This window comes from Atta cephalotes (genome assembly GCF_000143395.1).
Source record: "Atta cephalotes unplaced genomic scaffold scaffold00030, whole genome shotgun sequence".
Taxonomy (NCBI): Eukaryota; Metazoa; Arthropoda; class Insecta; order Hymenoptera; family Formicidae; genus Atta; species Atta cephalotes.
The window spans coordinates 697,438-713,824 of record NW_012130094.1 but is presented as its reverse complement, the minus strand read 5'-3'; the positions used below and the strand labels follow the sequence as shown (position 1 = coordinate 713,824).

Below are 16,387 nucleotides of genomic sequence, written 5' to 3'. Positions count from 1 at the left end.
AGAGAGAGAGAGAGAGAAAGCCATTAGATAGAATTTCTCATTTACGCATCGACGCGACGCAAAAAGCTTGTAAACTGATTCGATGCCTGATGGACAGTCTTAGATCAACATAAAAATGATGACCAAATAATGGAAGCTTTCAGACGTCAATTTCAGAGGACTGCATTACGTGACAAGGACAACCAACCAGTAAATAATAGAGATACGACTGTAAGCGAATTGTATCATAAAAAACAAAGAATAGTTATTTGGATTTATAAGCTTCCCCATGCCATAAGTAGATACAAATAGAAATTGTACCTATCACATCGTTAGTATACTGCTTAAAAATGGTAGCTTAATATCGATATGCCATATCTATTGTATTATTTAATAATATTTAATAATAATATTTAATAATAAATTTTTGAAGAATGCTAAATTAGTCTAAAGTTTTTTCCTTTATGTAATTTTGTGAAATATGATGTTCTATAAAAATAATACACGCATAACGAATGTATATATTCATCATGTTACATAACAGTATGTATAGATATACATTCTTTTGTAGATAAATCAACTAAAAGGAAATTAATTGTTTTTAGTAGAGTAAGACACCGATCGTTACATATTACAAGAGCGAAATATATCGAATTAAGATGAAAATTTCATTGAGAATTCAATGTCTAACGTGGTATAAACTACGCTTTCGTTTTTTAGCGAGAGAAATTATTGGAACTTAGGAACGGCTTGAACAAACTGAACAAATTACGTTGCAACAAACACTGTGGCCTATTTCTGTCGTTCTCTTGTGGAGAGCAAACTAAACGTCATGAAAATTCACGGATGCAATTTCCTGTGTGTGAGACACATATCAATTAGAGACCAAATCAACTGATGATTCTTAAGGAGATTCTTAATGAGAATATTTTTTTTAATTATTCATGTAAGTCTCTTTAAGACGACGTAAAATACGAAGTATATTAATAAAGTAATTAATTTTATAAATTAACAGATTTAATAAATTAAATCTAATTTCCGTTATGTCTATTGATTAATGCGAAGTTTTGACGGAAAATAACAAATTATTAAGGTACTTAAAAAAATTATAATAGTATTTTTTTCTCTATTAATAGTAATATTAATAGCAAGATCAGTTTAAACTTTATAATAGAGAAAACTGAAAAATTAATTTACTAAGTGTTTGAAATTAATTTTAATAAAAAAACAAGCTTAGACATCAGTATTCTTTACATAATAATAACAATTCTATTAATATTATTGTTATGACATGATAATATTATTATTATGTATAATTATATATTCTATTAATATTGTTATATTAATATTATGTATAGTATTATCGTTTCAATTTAATATGATTTATAAAGTTAATATATTTCATATTGTTAATTTTTTTTGAAATAATAACCTTGCTAAATCACATATTAATTCTGCTATATAATATATTCGATTTTAAATTTTAAGAGACAGATTTATTTATATATTTTGTATATTTTTTGTCGCAATCTTTTTGCCATAATACACATATTCCACACTCGATTAAAATTTGATTTCAAAAAAATAACACGAAGAAAAGATAAAGCTTTAAAGAACAATTTAGTTAATTAGCCCTTGACAAAATACTATGATTATTCATGCGGACAGTTTGGAAAAATTAGCATACTTGTTGCTATCTAAAGAAAGATGTTCACGTATTTCGTATACTTCAGAATAAAAATAGATTAAATAAAAATAGATTAAATAAAACACGAGATACGTATAATAAATTATCTTGGAACATTAGCTTCTCTTAATTGATTATTGATGTATGTATAATAATTATACGTGGAAGTCGTACTAGATACTATTTGTTGCGAGACAACTCTAGATCGATAATAGAAACGATAGAAATGGGACATTTGCTTCTACAAGTTCTATTTATCCTTTATACCAGTATTCATAGCCTTATATTTAAGATTGCCTTAAGTACAGTCTTAAGTTGGCACAAGTTAATCACAAAGCAGTATTAGCAGCCTTAAGACATTATTTAAGATAGTCTTGAAATAAGAATAGGCTATGAATACTGGCATAATCTCTGCAATTGTATCCATAACAACTAAATTATTTAAATCAATATGCATTTATATATATTATGTTACTATTTTAAATTTAAATTGTTAAAAAAACCCAAAAATATTTTTATGTAAATAAAAAATAATTTATAGATATTTCTATGTACTAAACGATTACATCACAATTATTGCGTATAAAATAGTTTTATAATAATAAGTGTCATAATTTGAAAGATATCTTCATTTTAATATAAATGGAAATAATTAATGTATAGACAAACTGCGATATTATATTATACTACGATTTTATATCGTACTTTAAACTGTGCAAATTAAACGCTTGTCTTGAAACAATATATTATTATTAAAGTACTGTTTAAATCAACATAGTATTACAGAATATAGAATTCTAAAATTAAATTAAATTTACTTTTTTTTAATGCTTCAGAAGTAGATTAGTTAGATTACTAGAAGAGAAAATTTGCAATTAGAGAAGGCACGTGTCAACATAAACGGCTCGAAAGATCAGTATCAAGTTAAACAAGCTTGCGAGCTGTTTCTGAAATAAGCTACCCTACTTCGAATAGGGCGTGCAGAGGACACGCGCGTGATCGATAGACGTGTACTATCTTTTCCTAAGCATGTGGATCAATGGAAGCGACTTAAAGGTATGTTCTCGCTCTAGAATATCTCATGAGTAGTTTGAATCAAATCAATTCTGTTTTATAATTATTTAAAAATATACTGCAAATTTTGCAATATCAATTATTTTATTGATAAAAAATTATGAAATTTTTAGAAAATTCTGTAACTATTTCTATTTCTAATTTGTATGTGCTATTGATTTTTGAATGAGCATTTAGAGATAAAACAGAACGCGTCAAGTTCGACTATAGCTTGATCACCATTTGTTGTTAATGTCAATGTTACTGTTGATAATTTTTTCATTCAAATTTTTTGAGATCCAATTAAAACGAGTTGATATACGTTCTTATGATTGTTATATTTTGTTTGTCAAGTTATTAGAGAAATATACTTTATCGTAGATGATTCATCCGAGATTTATATCATCGATGTATTGTATAAAAAGACACTTACCTTCAGCTGTTCTTGACGACGATACGCGTGCAACATTAATTGTTTTCGTTCATCTTCTGACATTAATGGCTCCCTCCCTGGTTTTCCAGATCCTCTCTTTTGTAGTTTCACGATCACTTTGGTTTTCTCGTTATTACCTACAAAGTCCTTCATCTTCTTCCCAGGTAATAACTCCTTTCCGGAGAACCATAGTTGAGCCAGTTGCATATCGATTACCTACAACAAGTGTGTGTCTTTCCAAATGTTGATAAAGATGTCGCCTATTTCCAACATGCTGAATTTTTTCACAAGTGATACAAAAACTTAAAGAACATTTTCCAAATTGGCTTTTCCTTTTAGACGTCTGTACAACATTTTTAAATGACAAATTAAATTTGCTTGAATGTATATGACATTTTTGCATTCTGCCTGAGTGTTCTCTCTCTTAACGTGTATTTATAAAAAAAATATATTTCTTATTTTTATATTTATTTTACCATATCCAAAGCTTATTAAAATCGAAGGGGGATATGTCCACAATTATATTGTCATATTAATTATAAATATTTAAAAACACAATATATACATACCTCGAGAGAAGCTTGAGTACCAGTGAGATCTTCAGTATTCTCAAACTCTTTACGGATCACATCGTGTAGTGGAAGTCCCATCGGATAAACAATCATCACGGCGCCTCTTAACAAATCCAGAGCTTCTTGAACTGTCTTTTGAGTAACCAGTTTCTCTTGTTGCACTAATTTCTGCGATTATATGAAATGATATTAAAGAATTGTGAACCGAAAGTTTAGAAAGAGTAAAATATAATAAATTAAATTGCATTTACTTTCGATGTCATGGTACGTGCATCCTCAATAGTTTTTTTTAGCACTTCCTGCATCTTTTCGTTTGGTTGTCTGCCATTTCTGCGACCTATATTTATCTAAACTCAGTCTTAATTTATTATGTGCATGTGCAACTTTTTAAATACAGTTTTGCACAATTTATTTTCAGTAAAATTTTATTACTTTGTAAATATTTGTAAAACTAAAATAAGAGATTCGATAACAAAATATTTCATGCATCTGTTTTATATAAGAAGTAAGATTATTTTCGTTACAAAATATCAAAATGCCAAGATAATTTTATGATAATTATTTTAAAATTTTATTGACATTATTAAAAAGTAGACAAAAATAGACAAATAGAAAATATAATAATAGAAATTAGAAGTATCAAAAAGAAGTTATCAAAAATAAAAAAAAGATAAAATATGTATAATTAATATCACAAATTATAAGCTAATATTAAAAAAAAATAAATATATACTTTGTTTTCTTTATTAGCTCTGCAGGCATTTTTATTTTTTAACAATTCTTATGAAAAATTCATGATTCATTATTAATTATGACAAGAGACGTTAATTTTTATAATAAAATCTATTATTATGCGAGGACGGCGAAAAATGTTACGTACCGATCTTGTCTTTGTTGAAAGTCCAACCGCCCATAGGCACGCACTTGTCTGCCCATTCGTCCTTGAGTTTGAGCTCCTCGACCTGATCGTCCGTGAGGCCCATTATGTCAGGTGGTAACATTACGCCGTGCTTAGCCAGCTCCTCGATCTCTGTTTTTCACAAAAGAGATACTTATGAGAAGGCAAACGCATGAGAGGGAGAGTGACCATACTCAAGTATATAAGTCCGTATAATTATCCCGCGTGACTAATATCACACGATGGCCAGGATAGATGGGTTCATAAACTCAAGCCTTGACTTCTTATTACATGCTGTTATTACTAGCCACGGGTGTGCTCCGAAGAGATAATCACTAATGGATTTTTCGCGTTAATATTCTGACTGCAAAGGCTTGCCACATAAGTTCACTTCATTCCACAAAAGCTCGTTAAAAACAATTGGTATTTCATTGCAACTTATTCGTTTCTTATAGACATACTGTTCAATATTTCTTATAACTTAAATTTTAAATTATATTTAAAAAACTTAATTTTGTGTCATAAGAAGTAATAGTACGGATAAAACTAATAATGTAATATAAAAGAATTTTTTGTATTTATCCTGTATGTTAAATTTTATATAAAAGAATAGAATAAAAAATTATTTCTTATATTTATTTTTTAATTTTACAATATAATTATGATTCTTCAAAGTAGTCAAAATAATACGAAATTTCTTAAACATATGTTTAATTCTATTTTCTCAATATTTGAAGACCTGCCGCTGTAAAGAGTATATAATAAATTTACCATAACAAATTCTTGAAATCTTCAAACGACCATTGTAAATCACTACGATGTCACATATAACATTGTCCACATTCGCCTCCAAATCGGTATCATATAAAAATTGGCTGTCGTCACCTTTCTTCACGTGCAATCTCACCATTTTTATCAAGTCAAAATTTTCAACTTTTAACTAAAATTGAAATTTTTACTATTAAAATAATTTGTAACAGCTTGAGATTTTTGATTGAGATAATGAATGGTTATTAATTATAATTATTAATTTGACTTGAAAATTAATTTGACGTCAAAATGAATTATAAGTGCATCATGAGTTGTCACGGGAAACCACGAGGAGAACTAAACATCCAACGATCCAACGTATATTCACCCAACAAAAGCCTGAACAACGTCAGGATGATACATCGTCCATAGTAACACAAGTTATCGATTAAACAATGTGAATACTATCAATGTGAAAGAAATTGGAATAAAATGTTAGCACAATTCATTCAAACAGCTGAAAAAGAATTAGATTGACCAAGCAATAGCGATAATAAAATGAAGGAGAGCAATGAAAACGGATCGATAAGAATAGGAAGATGTTTCGTAATGAGTATATAACTTTGTGTTGCTCATTATTATATAATATACATATTTACATTCTAATGGAACACGGATTACAAGAATAAAGACGTTCATATATCGTTACAAATATGAAGAAACGCCGACAATGCAAATCTCCATTTTGGTCGTCGTGTTTTTACTGGCGTTTTTGACACAAAAATATGATATATTTGTATGATTGCTTAACGTCGATATATAATATATATATATAGCAGCAATTAATAATATTTTAAATATTTTCGGCGCAACGTTGCACAATAAAAATCTATGTCATAATCCATAATTCTCGGCTATAATGTAAGTGACTAGTATTATGTTAAAATACACTTAGAGTTTCAATTCGATGAGGTGCATCTTACGCAGGTCATTTTCCTGTTTGAGGTTCAAACAAAATGATCCATGGGCGTAACAAATGATTTGATCCATCAAATAAAATTTTGTTATAATTATTATACATCATATTATCATCAAGTGATGCGCATATTGGAAATTTCAATCTGGTTTTCTCTTCTTTTATTACTTTTATGTCTACGTTCTATCCAGTTATTTGTTACGCCCACGTGATGGTCCCTATGATAATTGTTGCATACGGACATGTCAAACGTTTAAACATCCTAAGTCCTGTGTCCTAAATTCGTGAGCGTAATTAGTTGACTCGCGATGATTCCGAAATAGACACGGCAAAAATTATTATTTTTTTTCTTGTTCATTTTAATTTTTAACATCGACACGAGTAACAGTGATAATTGCTTACATCGAGTGGAATCTTCATATCACTCGCAGAACATGATGGAATAACAAGATTTGGAAACTTACACTTTACTCAAAATCCTTTCGCATTGCTCGAACTGCCGCGGCCATTGACTTCGGCGGTAAATCTATGATAACGAGCAGAACTGCACAGTGCACTGCTTCGTTTATTCAAATCGCTATATGAAAAATATTTTTAATTTCACAAAAATAAAAAACTTTAAAACATTTTATCAATTGTAAATAAAAAGACAAAATAAAACAGCATTTGTGGTGCTGTAAGAAAACAGAAATAATAGGTATAATTTTCTCAAAAATTATACCTATACCAAATTTCTTGTGTGTGCATGTGTGTGTGTATATATAGCTACAAGTTATTTTTACTTAAATGTAATAGCTTCACTATGTATTTTTTCACACAACAGCTTAAACGGCGCAGCAGTGCATCATGTAACTCCGACACTGAAACGACGTAGTTCTTTCTTTTACATGTAACAAACACGTGCTTATAGAGCACATTTATAAATAGACACATGTGTACATGCGTACGCGACATATTACATATCGGTTCGTCTACGTGTGGCAATACTTATGAGAGAGGAAGAAAATTCCTCTATCGAGACGTGAGTCGACTACTTTAATGTGATACTCTATGTGATAGAAAAATTGGCATTTGGTCCAAAAAAATATATGAAATGCATGTGAAATCTGTATTCTCAAACAATATCCTATCTAGGCTTCATCCCATTTTTTAGGAGCCTGACGGAAACATTAATCGATCAATATCATCATAAATGGTAACGAACGCTGTCAATTTAGATGCGGTTTCATTTACAACTGTCACTGTAGCTGATTGGTGCACTCTACAAGCTTGAATGATTCTGCATAGCGACATTTTATTATGATTCGGTCCCACGGATTCATTTATTCATCAAAAGTTTCATCAGGGCACATATTATAGTTGTGTTTAGTTATAGAAAAATATTTAACATGCAGTCCAGTAATAAAATTTTGTTGCAAAAATAAAATATTAAAAAATTTAGTTGTATCGTAATTTATATTATAATTTGTACAAGTCGAAATAATGACTTTTTGTACCAAGAAATTTTATCGATTTTATAAGAGAAAAATATCGTTAATCTCAACTTTATTTGCTCATCTTAAAATTTCATCAGAGCACATATTATGAATGTGCCTATTTGTAGAAAAATATTTGACATGTCTAGTAATAAAATTTTGCTGCAAAAATAAAGTATTAAAAAATTAATTGTATTTAATTTATATTATATTTTGTACAAATTAGAACAATGACTTTATATCGAAGTTTTATCGATTATGATATTGTGAGGAAAATATCGTTAATATCAACTCTTGCTTTCTGATGTATCATTCTATCTTATTTTTATCGAAGATATGAACTTGCTATGATATAGAATAAACCCATGGAGTCGCTATTTTCATATAAACACATACACATAGTCGTCGAAAACACCGAATGACGTTCATCTTCTATCTCGCAATCGGAAACATTCATCGGCTGTTTTTTTAAATCTTCATTATTAAAATGCGATTAAATTAAAAAATTACAGTAAGACGCAATTTCAGATATCGCGCCCAATTGCAATCGAAACTTCGTAGATTTATAAATTCTCGAACAATAACAATGTCAGAATTGCAAACAAACGAGTCGTCCTTTATATTCCAAAATGGCCGATTTATCAAGACGCGCGTGAGTCATCTTCATTAAAATTGTTCAGTAAGATTGTCTAGTCTCATTCTTTATATCCCATCCCTTATAACTTTCATGACAAAAGGACGGCAAGATTTTTGTACAGTAAACGTCATACGGGGGATTCTATTACTATATTACTATACGATAAAATAGGTTGCTTATCTCAAGTTCAAAAACAGTTGCTGAACAAAGCTAACTACGACATCGGTGGGTTTTGGTTACTGATCGCGATTATTCCTCATCGATAGTAGGCTGGACTTGTAATACGTCCTTTAGGATCCTGTTGTCATATTGCTGTTCATCGGGTACTTGGAGAGTAGACATGGACATAGAGGTGGAAGTGGAAGTGGATGTGGAGGTGGACGTGGAAGTAGAAGTGGAAGAGGAGGAGGAAAAGGACGAAGAGGAAGAAGGAAAAGAAGAACCGTGCAACAATAGCTGTTGCACGGTACTCTGTTCTCAAACTTTGCTTTCAGGTCCGTCAGTTGTGTGCTTGAAAGAATTACGGATTTTGCTGAGATGAAGGGCAGCGATATGTCCATAACTCTTATTGTACCATTCAGGTGTGCGTCCCCTGAAAATAAATTATTTCATTTTGGATTTTCGTCTAATCTCAAGTCTATTTAATATAAATTTATTTCAAATAAATAATGAAAGAATTATTTTTTAATAAATAAAAATAATTAATTTATTTTAAATAAATGAAGATAAATAATTCGCGCTTCAAATAAATTTGTGTTAATATTTCTAAATCAAGAATCATGAATAAGATAAAGTGAATTGTATGAAGGAAAAAATTTAATATCACTTACTTTGTATCGACTCTGGATAAATGCATAATGCGAGATTTGCCGCTACCACATGGTTCTATAAGATAACGTGAGGCCAAAACGATGCCGCGAGTTCCTCCAAGCATGACAGGGGCATCTGGATGTTGCACGGATGTTTCGACAATGACGCAAGCACCTTTAGGAAGATCATTTCGCCAAGATCTGCAAAAATTAATTATACTAATTAGAAACTGTAAACATCTCTATTAATCGTTCACGAGAAATAAAATATTTGTTATTTATAAAAATACAATAATTTTCAAATGTTTTCTTTTTATTTAAAATAAATAAAAAGAATACGTGATTTTTGATCATGACAACTGATGTAACTTTTTTAATTCACCTTAATACACAATAATCTCGGGCGGGCAGCGGACTCATGTTCCCGGTGGCGTATTGGAAGACCTCCACATTGGTGTCCAATTTGGTAACCAGTCTGTATTTTAAAAGTTGTGGATCCCAGATGTGTCTTTCTCTTAATACACGATGTAATAGCTCGTTTGGAGGAGCCTCGACTTCGGTTGATACTCGCCAGAGACGAAGCGGATGTCCATCGCCAACTTTTTTATACGCCATTTCTACACTGTTGTCAGCAGGATTGTTTATTGTGACCCAACCGCGACTTCTGCTAGAACGAATTACAATCTTCAATTCAGCGCATTATAAATCTTCTGTTAATCTATTTTATTATTCTATTACTTGTTATTTTATTATTTTATTACTGTTTATTTGTGGCTCGTTTGATAACTCAATATACTCTTTTCAGTCTTTCTTTCATTTATATTTGTCTATATAAAGATATATATCTTTGATTTGAAAATTTTTAACCGTTTACATTACCTCATTATTTTTTTCACAAATGAATTGAATCATAATAATGAAATACTCACTTTTCTCGCGCTTCTTTCAGCAACGCCGTGGTACAGGCGTACAGGTACCCCCTCCAATCCTGCTTCAATTCCGAACCGAGTTCCTCCAGAGCGACTGGAATGCTCTCTTCCATATAATTAAAGTGACACTGCGTTAACATGTCCGACGAGACCTGAAAGAACCGGAAGAGACATGAGCCGTGCCCTTCTCTCGTTCACGCTTGTGATCGAACCAAGCGCGCGAGCAATCGCGATCGACGAATAACGATGCTTTAGCACTCACCATGAATAATTCACGATGCATCTTGACCAGATACAGAAGACAGTCGTGAGCAGCTTTATTTTCCGACAATTCCCGCTGATCGGGAATGCCCACAGTCTTTCGCCTACGTGGCGACACGCTGCTCGACCTGTTAGTCACGTTTGTGTTACTGTGGTTGAAGTGAAACAGGCTCGGGGCTAGACACACAGCCAGATTCGAGGCTGTCATTTGGTTATAGGGTGAGTTGCTAGCGACATGATTGAGAAAATCGAGCAGAGTTTCCAGTGCCTCGCGATGTTCATCCGGGAGTAGTAATAGGACGCACTGCACAGCATCGGGTCGCAATTCTACTGGTACATCTGCGAAAACAACCAATGCATTGTAAAATCATGTTTGTCTTCCGTTGTTTATAATTTTTTTTATTAATAAAAAAATACGTATTGCTTGATATCATTATGTTTCTTAATATCTAACATTTCGATTTAAAAAAATTGTTTACAATAAGTTTATTTTTATAGAAGTTATAAGCAACCGAATTAGAGATTGGATATGCCATGCTCAAGTATATTCCCATAGTGTAGTATTCAAGAATCTGGAGACAGTGTCTCGGCGCTAAGCCAAGCGCAGCGACACTGCCGTGGCTACTTTACGCGAGTCGGCGAATTGCAGGGTGAATTATATTTTAGAAAACAAGGAATCGCACAAACTTACGTTGAAAGATAGCAATGAACGTTTCCGAGAGCTTGTTCGTCAGCAGAGCCTCCGGCAGTTCTCTGAAATACTGTTTGACAAGATCGGCGACATCGAATGCTTGCTGTCCATCAAAATTGATATTGTCCCCCTGGGTTTCTGTCATGATCTTTAACTTTTGTATCCTCGATTTGACGCCGCTCTTTCTAAAAATTCCCACCTGATCCAGAGCATTGGCTCTCAGCCATCTCAAAGCAATTTGAATACATTTAGGTAATGCTTGACCGGTCCTCTGTAGAGATAGCAGGAGTGGCACTCCGAAAACTGTCTTATCTTTATAATCAGGAGTCTTAATTTTCCTGATGAATTTCGGAAGCTCCCAGTTCCAACCAGTACGATGAGTCGGACAATATCGTTCCATGCATGCTGTGAGTTTTAGCAGTGCCAGTTTCCTTAGAACTAAAAGTTGTCCGCATGACATGGAAGCCATCGCTCTAGGACATAATGGATCTAAGGGTTCGGGATAGAGCGATCCTCTCTGGAAGCTGTGCCATCTCACAACAGTACCCTTGTGCCTAGGCAATTCTTCTTCTGGTTCGGAATCCCTACTAGCCACAGTGGAGCCACTCTCTTGACTGCCGGCCAATTCAGAGCTCCTGGACCTAGATTTTTCTCGATAGACTGTCACTTCTTTGGATAGCGACTTGCCTTCCCTATGCGATTCATCACGGCGCCGGAAACTCTTGCGCATTTTATCTTCCCGCTTCGAAGATACTGCCTTTTCATCCTTGTCTTGCGAGAGTTTGTCGCGATACCTCTGCGATTCTTTGCCGAGATTTAGGCTACCACCGCGGGTGTTGATCGGTGAATTCTTTCCCGGCGTGGAATTTTGGGAACGCTCCTTGGAACTTTGAGAACGTACATTCACGAATTCTAGCACCTTCGCGTGATTGCTATTAGCATCGCGAAAGTATCGGTGTCGCCAGTTCATCGGCTGGCATTCGGAGTCGCTAAGCGCACCCTGATCCTCTCTCCCGCGATGTAAAAATCGACGGGCGCGATTCATCTTTGTGCGAGTCGGCGTCGGCGTCGGTCCACCACCTTGCGAACCGTCCGAGCAGTAGCTGGAGGAATCGTCGCCAAAGGGACTAGGCGTATTCGCCATCGGAGACGGTGGTAGATGATAAGGAGAGGCCGGTAAAGTAACCGGCGAACCGGGAATTTGTACAGGCGAAGCCGATAGGAGTTCGTTGAAGGACACCGGCGCCGGCTCTGTGGGCGACACATCCACGCAGTTCAGTTCCTTCATCTTCTGCTGCATGGACATCACATCGAGCACTTGAGGACCGCTGATCACCACTCCGTCACGATTCTGGCGTTTCCTCCGTCGCGATTTTAGGGACTCCACGCGCCTCAGAAAAGCTTTTGCGCCGTCCCGGAGCCTCTCCGAACCGGATCTGCGAAACCGCGTACCGTTTTCCCCATCAGGAAGAGTTCCTGGTGGTAAACTGCCGTACCGTAGATTCTCCAGCATGGTATCTTCCGCCTCTTCAGCCTCCAGACGATCCTCGAGGGAGTCGTCCTCGGACGCAGCATTTTGTCCGGCGATCGCTTGCAATCTCTCGACGTTTGCCGTTGTGACGTCGCCTATGCGTGACCAGCGTCTTGTCCTCTTCTCGAAGGTCCATTTTTCGCTCAAGGCGCATTGTGTGTCCTCGTCGGATTCGTCACCACCAGCACTCTGTATCAGAAATGATAACACATAATTTAAAATAAAGCGATTTTAATAAATTACAACAACTAATACTAATTATAATACACAATTATAAATATATTTCCCTAAAGTCGCATTAATGCAACATTCTATAAATAATAATAAACTGGAGAAAAGAAATGAAAAAATCGTACGATAATAATTATTTGGATAATAGTTATGATTTTAATAAAACAATTTCTATTAAGAAAACATATTAATCAGTTTTAACAAAAATTTATTAAAGCCATCGTTGAAGCATTAGATTTAATTGAATTACTGTGCACATAACAATTATTATAACAATTATAATAATTAATTTTAACAAAAATATCATAGTTATTCTGATTGACCTAGATTTTTAAGCAAAAACGCGATGTAGCAAAATGTGATTCACCAAGCTGAATCACGATCCAGATCCAGCTGAATCTGGATCCGGGAACTTGATTCAAATGTGAGAATTCATTCGTGCGGCTTTCGCGAGCAGGACCTCGAACCCATTTATTTCGCACGAGGATAATCCTATCGCGTGCAAGGTGCGATTCGGGCAAGTACAAAGTAAGTAATAAACTAGCCGACCGGCGCGTATTATCTGTGAAAGCCTGGGCGTTTCTTCCGCGGGATTACAGCGAACTAACAAAGTGGCGAAAGAATGTGTGACTCATGTTTATCTGGCATAACGTCTATACGAGAGAGAAACGTAATGCTGGAATTAAACGATATTCATTGAATGTTTAATGAACGACAGTACTTTGCAATCAATTCGTAACGACGAAATTAAGGACCGCCATTGAAAAACAGGCGAATCGCGCCCATGCTCTGTAATTAATTATAGAAAGTGTTCCGTGCACCGGCCACTTTTACCAGTTGTAATCGGCGATGGGATCTTAAGGTCTCAAGTTAAGTATTTCCTGCTGTGCCCTCGGTAATAAAAGAAAAAAGAAATTATAGGCTCCATAATCGCGAGAATTATGGTGTAATAAGAATTTAGTAGTTTCCAAAGGATTGACGGACCAGGAAACTCGAGATTTTCGAGAAAAAAATCGCGTTGTTATCACGTCAGGGTTATTTCGACTAAAGTCCGATTAATTTATGCTCATTTCCACCAATGTAGATTAACTTTAATCTCAGTTTTACTTACTCTTCGTCTTTTTCTAATCTTTAGTATTGGTGGAAACGAGCAGTTAAAGCGACAAATATCCGTTTCTATCAATGTAATTTAATTCTAATCTCTGTTCAATTAACTCTCTATCTTTTTCTAAAAATTAGAAAAAGATAAAAAGTAAGTTATTCTTAATCTTTTCTTTTGATACATTAAACATAATTCTATGAATTAATAGAATTTTATTCGTTTAATATTTAATAAATATTTTATTATGTGATAAATATGATTAAATATGATAGTGTTGATTAAGTTAATCAAAGTTTGAAGTTGCTCTCAACAAAGTAAAAAGAATTATAGTATTTAGTAGAAATAGAACATTAGACAGCCAGATATTGTCGGAGAAGATAAAAATTAAATAATCTTTTATTTGTGAATGATATATAATAATATTTCTTATGTAATCATTAGTTTTATTCCAGATCACCATCAATTCAATAAGTGTTACAACAAGAAACATTTTAAATTTCCGTCACGTCAAAACAGTTTATGTCCTAATTATGTCTCCTAAATTAAATTTCATTGTACCTTTCGAAATTTATGGTAGACTATTACTGACTTACATCACTGCTCCGCTCAACGGTCCGTCCGACGAACTGACGTGGCCCCAAATTGTGTGTTCCTAATTCATTTCAGGAAGCTTTGGACGTCCGGAAGAACGATTGTGTGCTTTTATCGTCACAATAAATCCCGTTTTATGTAGGAAATAGGCGTTTCCAGGGCAAGTTATGATACACGTTGTAAAAAAATAATTTACTAGAACAATCTCGCGCAACGCAACATGGGTGTTAAGATAATGCTCGAAATGGATTTACAATCCAAATGGATTTCTCCGTCATGGAGCGAAGTTTCGTTTTTTCGCGTCTTCCATATGTTTCTTGTTTTTTTTTCTCTTCGATTACGTGAGTGACCGAATAATAATGAGGTAGTATTTCTCCTCGGGGATGTGGGCCACGGATAAAAATACGCGACATTGCACGCGCGGGATATCGGCCTGGAAATAAGGCGTGGGCGACGCCGGCAGAAAATAGATTTTTGAGATTTCGAAGTGCATTTCGCGTTCTGTATTGGACTAATGTTAAAGGCGGGGCAGGCGAACGAGCTTTCGAAACTTTTCCGTCGAGACAGAAATAAAATCAGCCGGATGACGTCTGACAGTGAAGACGACGTCGACTTCGGTGACAAACGTCGAGCCTTTGACGAAGCCTGCGAGACAAGATTCACTGGTGCAAGCCATGGTATAATTGCGAAACTATTTTTGCGCCGCTAATTATTCCTTTCAATGGCCTCGTGCGTATAAATAAAACATCTTTTTTGCGCGCGATAATACACAGAAATGGCACATTTCTTTTTTAGTGGCGCCAGCTGATATCAATCATTCGAGAATTGGTACCAATGTCATTATAATACTTATATTCATCTAAAAATAAATCAAACGAGAAGTAAAATGCATCATAGTTAATTTCAACAACACAAAAATATTTACAATTTTTACAATACCATTTTTTACTTTATTATCCTGTAATAAAAATATCCTGTAATAAAGATATACACTTTTTTGTCAAATTAGAGAAAAAAAAACGTTGCGAGAAATTTTACTCAATCGATATTTTATATTTTAATTCTTTGACTGCTGCATGGATTTTCGTAATTGGTTCTCTTACATCGACCTATTATTTTTATATCATTTATATCATTTGACCTTTTTGTTTGATGTATCATTATAAAGGTTTGAAATCTTTAATGTGCCACTCTATTATAATATTAAGCAAAGAAGAATTATTATATCTTATCTTATTTATACTTTCTTCTTTTTTTGAAAGCAAAGACTTCTTCTGTTTAACAAAGTTTATTTCTTTTACTGAATCCTCTTTACAGACATCCGTTTTAAAGTAAATGGTATAATACGAAAATGAATAAAATAAACATAATCAGAGAGCGTAAGTGCAAAAAATAGGTTTTAATGAAATACGATTGTTATATTACTATTTTTGGTTTTAATTTTTCTTAGACAGTTTGTATTTCTTTAAGCATGATATTGTGAGAATATTTTTCAGAGAGCGTAAGTGCAAAAAATAGGTTTTAATGAAATACGATTGTTATATTACTATTTTTGGTTTTAATTTTTCTTAGACAGTTTGTATTTCTTTAAGCATGATATTGTGAGAATATTTTTGCGTACCAGTGGCACGTATGGATTAACTAGTATTCTTATAAGTAAGAATCTAATCAACTTTGTTTTTAATTAGCTTGATGAAAAATGGTAGAACCAATCAGATAATTACTGAGCACGTGAAAAAATTGAAAGACATATATATATATATATATATATATATATATAGT

At 33.6% G+C, this 16,387-nt stretch overlaps 2 protein-coding genes across 2 annotated transcripts in view; both read right to left on the bottom strand.

The window, feature by feature from the left end:
* LOC105620845 (UPF0769 protein C21orf59 homolog) overlaps positions 1-4,725 on the bottom strand; it is a 42,021-nt gene extending 37,296 nt beyond the window's left edge. Inside the window, exons 1-4 of the mRNA XM_012202321.1 lie at positions 4,605-4,725; positions 3,976-4,061; positions 3,722-3,892; positions 3,153-3,368 (exon numbers count right to left, since the gene is read on the bottom strand). Coding sequence (XP_012057711.1) covers positions 3,153-3,368; positions 3,722-3,892; positions 3,976-4,061; positions 4,605-4,725 — 594 coding nt within the window. The remainder of the gene's footprint in view (positions 1-3,152; positions 3,369-3,721; positions 3,893-3,975; positions 4,062-4,604) is intronic.
* Positions 4,726-8,937: 4,212 nt separating this feature from the next.
* The window catches only part of LOC105620906 (rho GTPase-activating protein 7-like), a 227,288-nt gene continuing 219,838 nt past the window's right edge, over positions 8,938-16,387 (bottom strand). The window contains exons 10-15 of the mRNA XM_012202383.1: positions 11,151-12,870; positions 10,461-10,798; positions 10,199-10,350; positions 9,652-9,933; positions 9,291-9,470; positions 8,938-9,052 (exon numbers count right to left, since the gene is read on the bottom strand). Of these exons, the coding sequence (XP_012057773.1) occupies positions 8,938-9,052; positions 9,291-9,470; positions 9,652-9,933; positions 10,199-10,350; positions 10,461-10,798; positions 11,151-12,870 (2,787 nt within the window). The remainder of the gene's footprint in view (positions 9,053-9,290; positions 9,471-9,651; positions 9,934-10,198; positions 10,351-10,460; positions 10,799-11,150; positions 12,871-16,387) is intronic.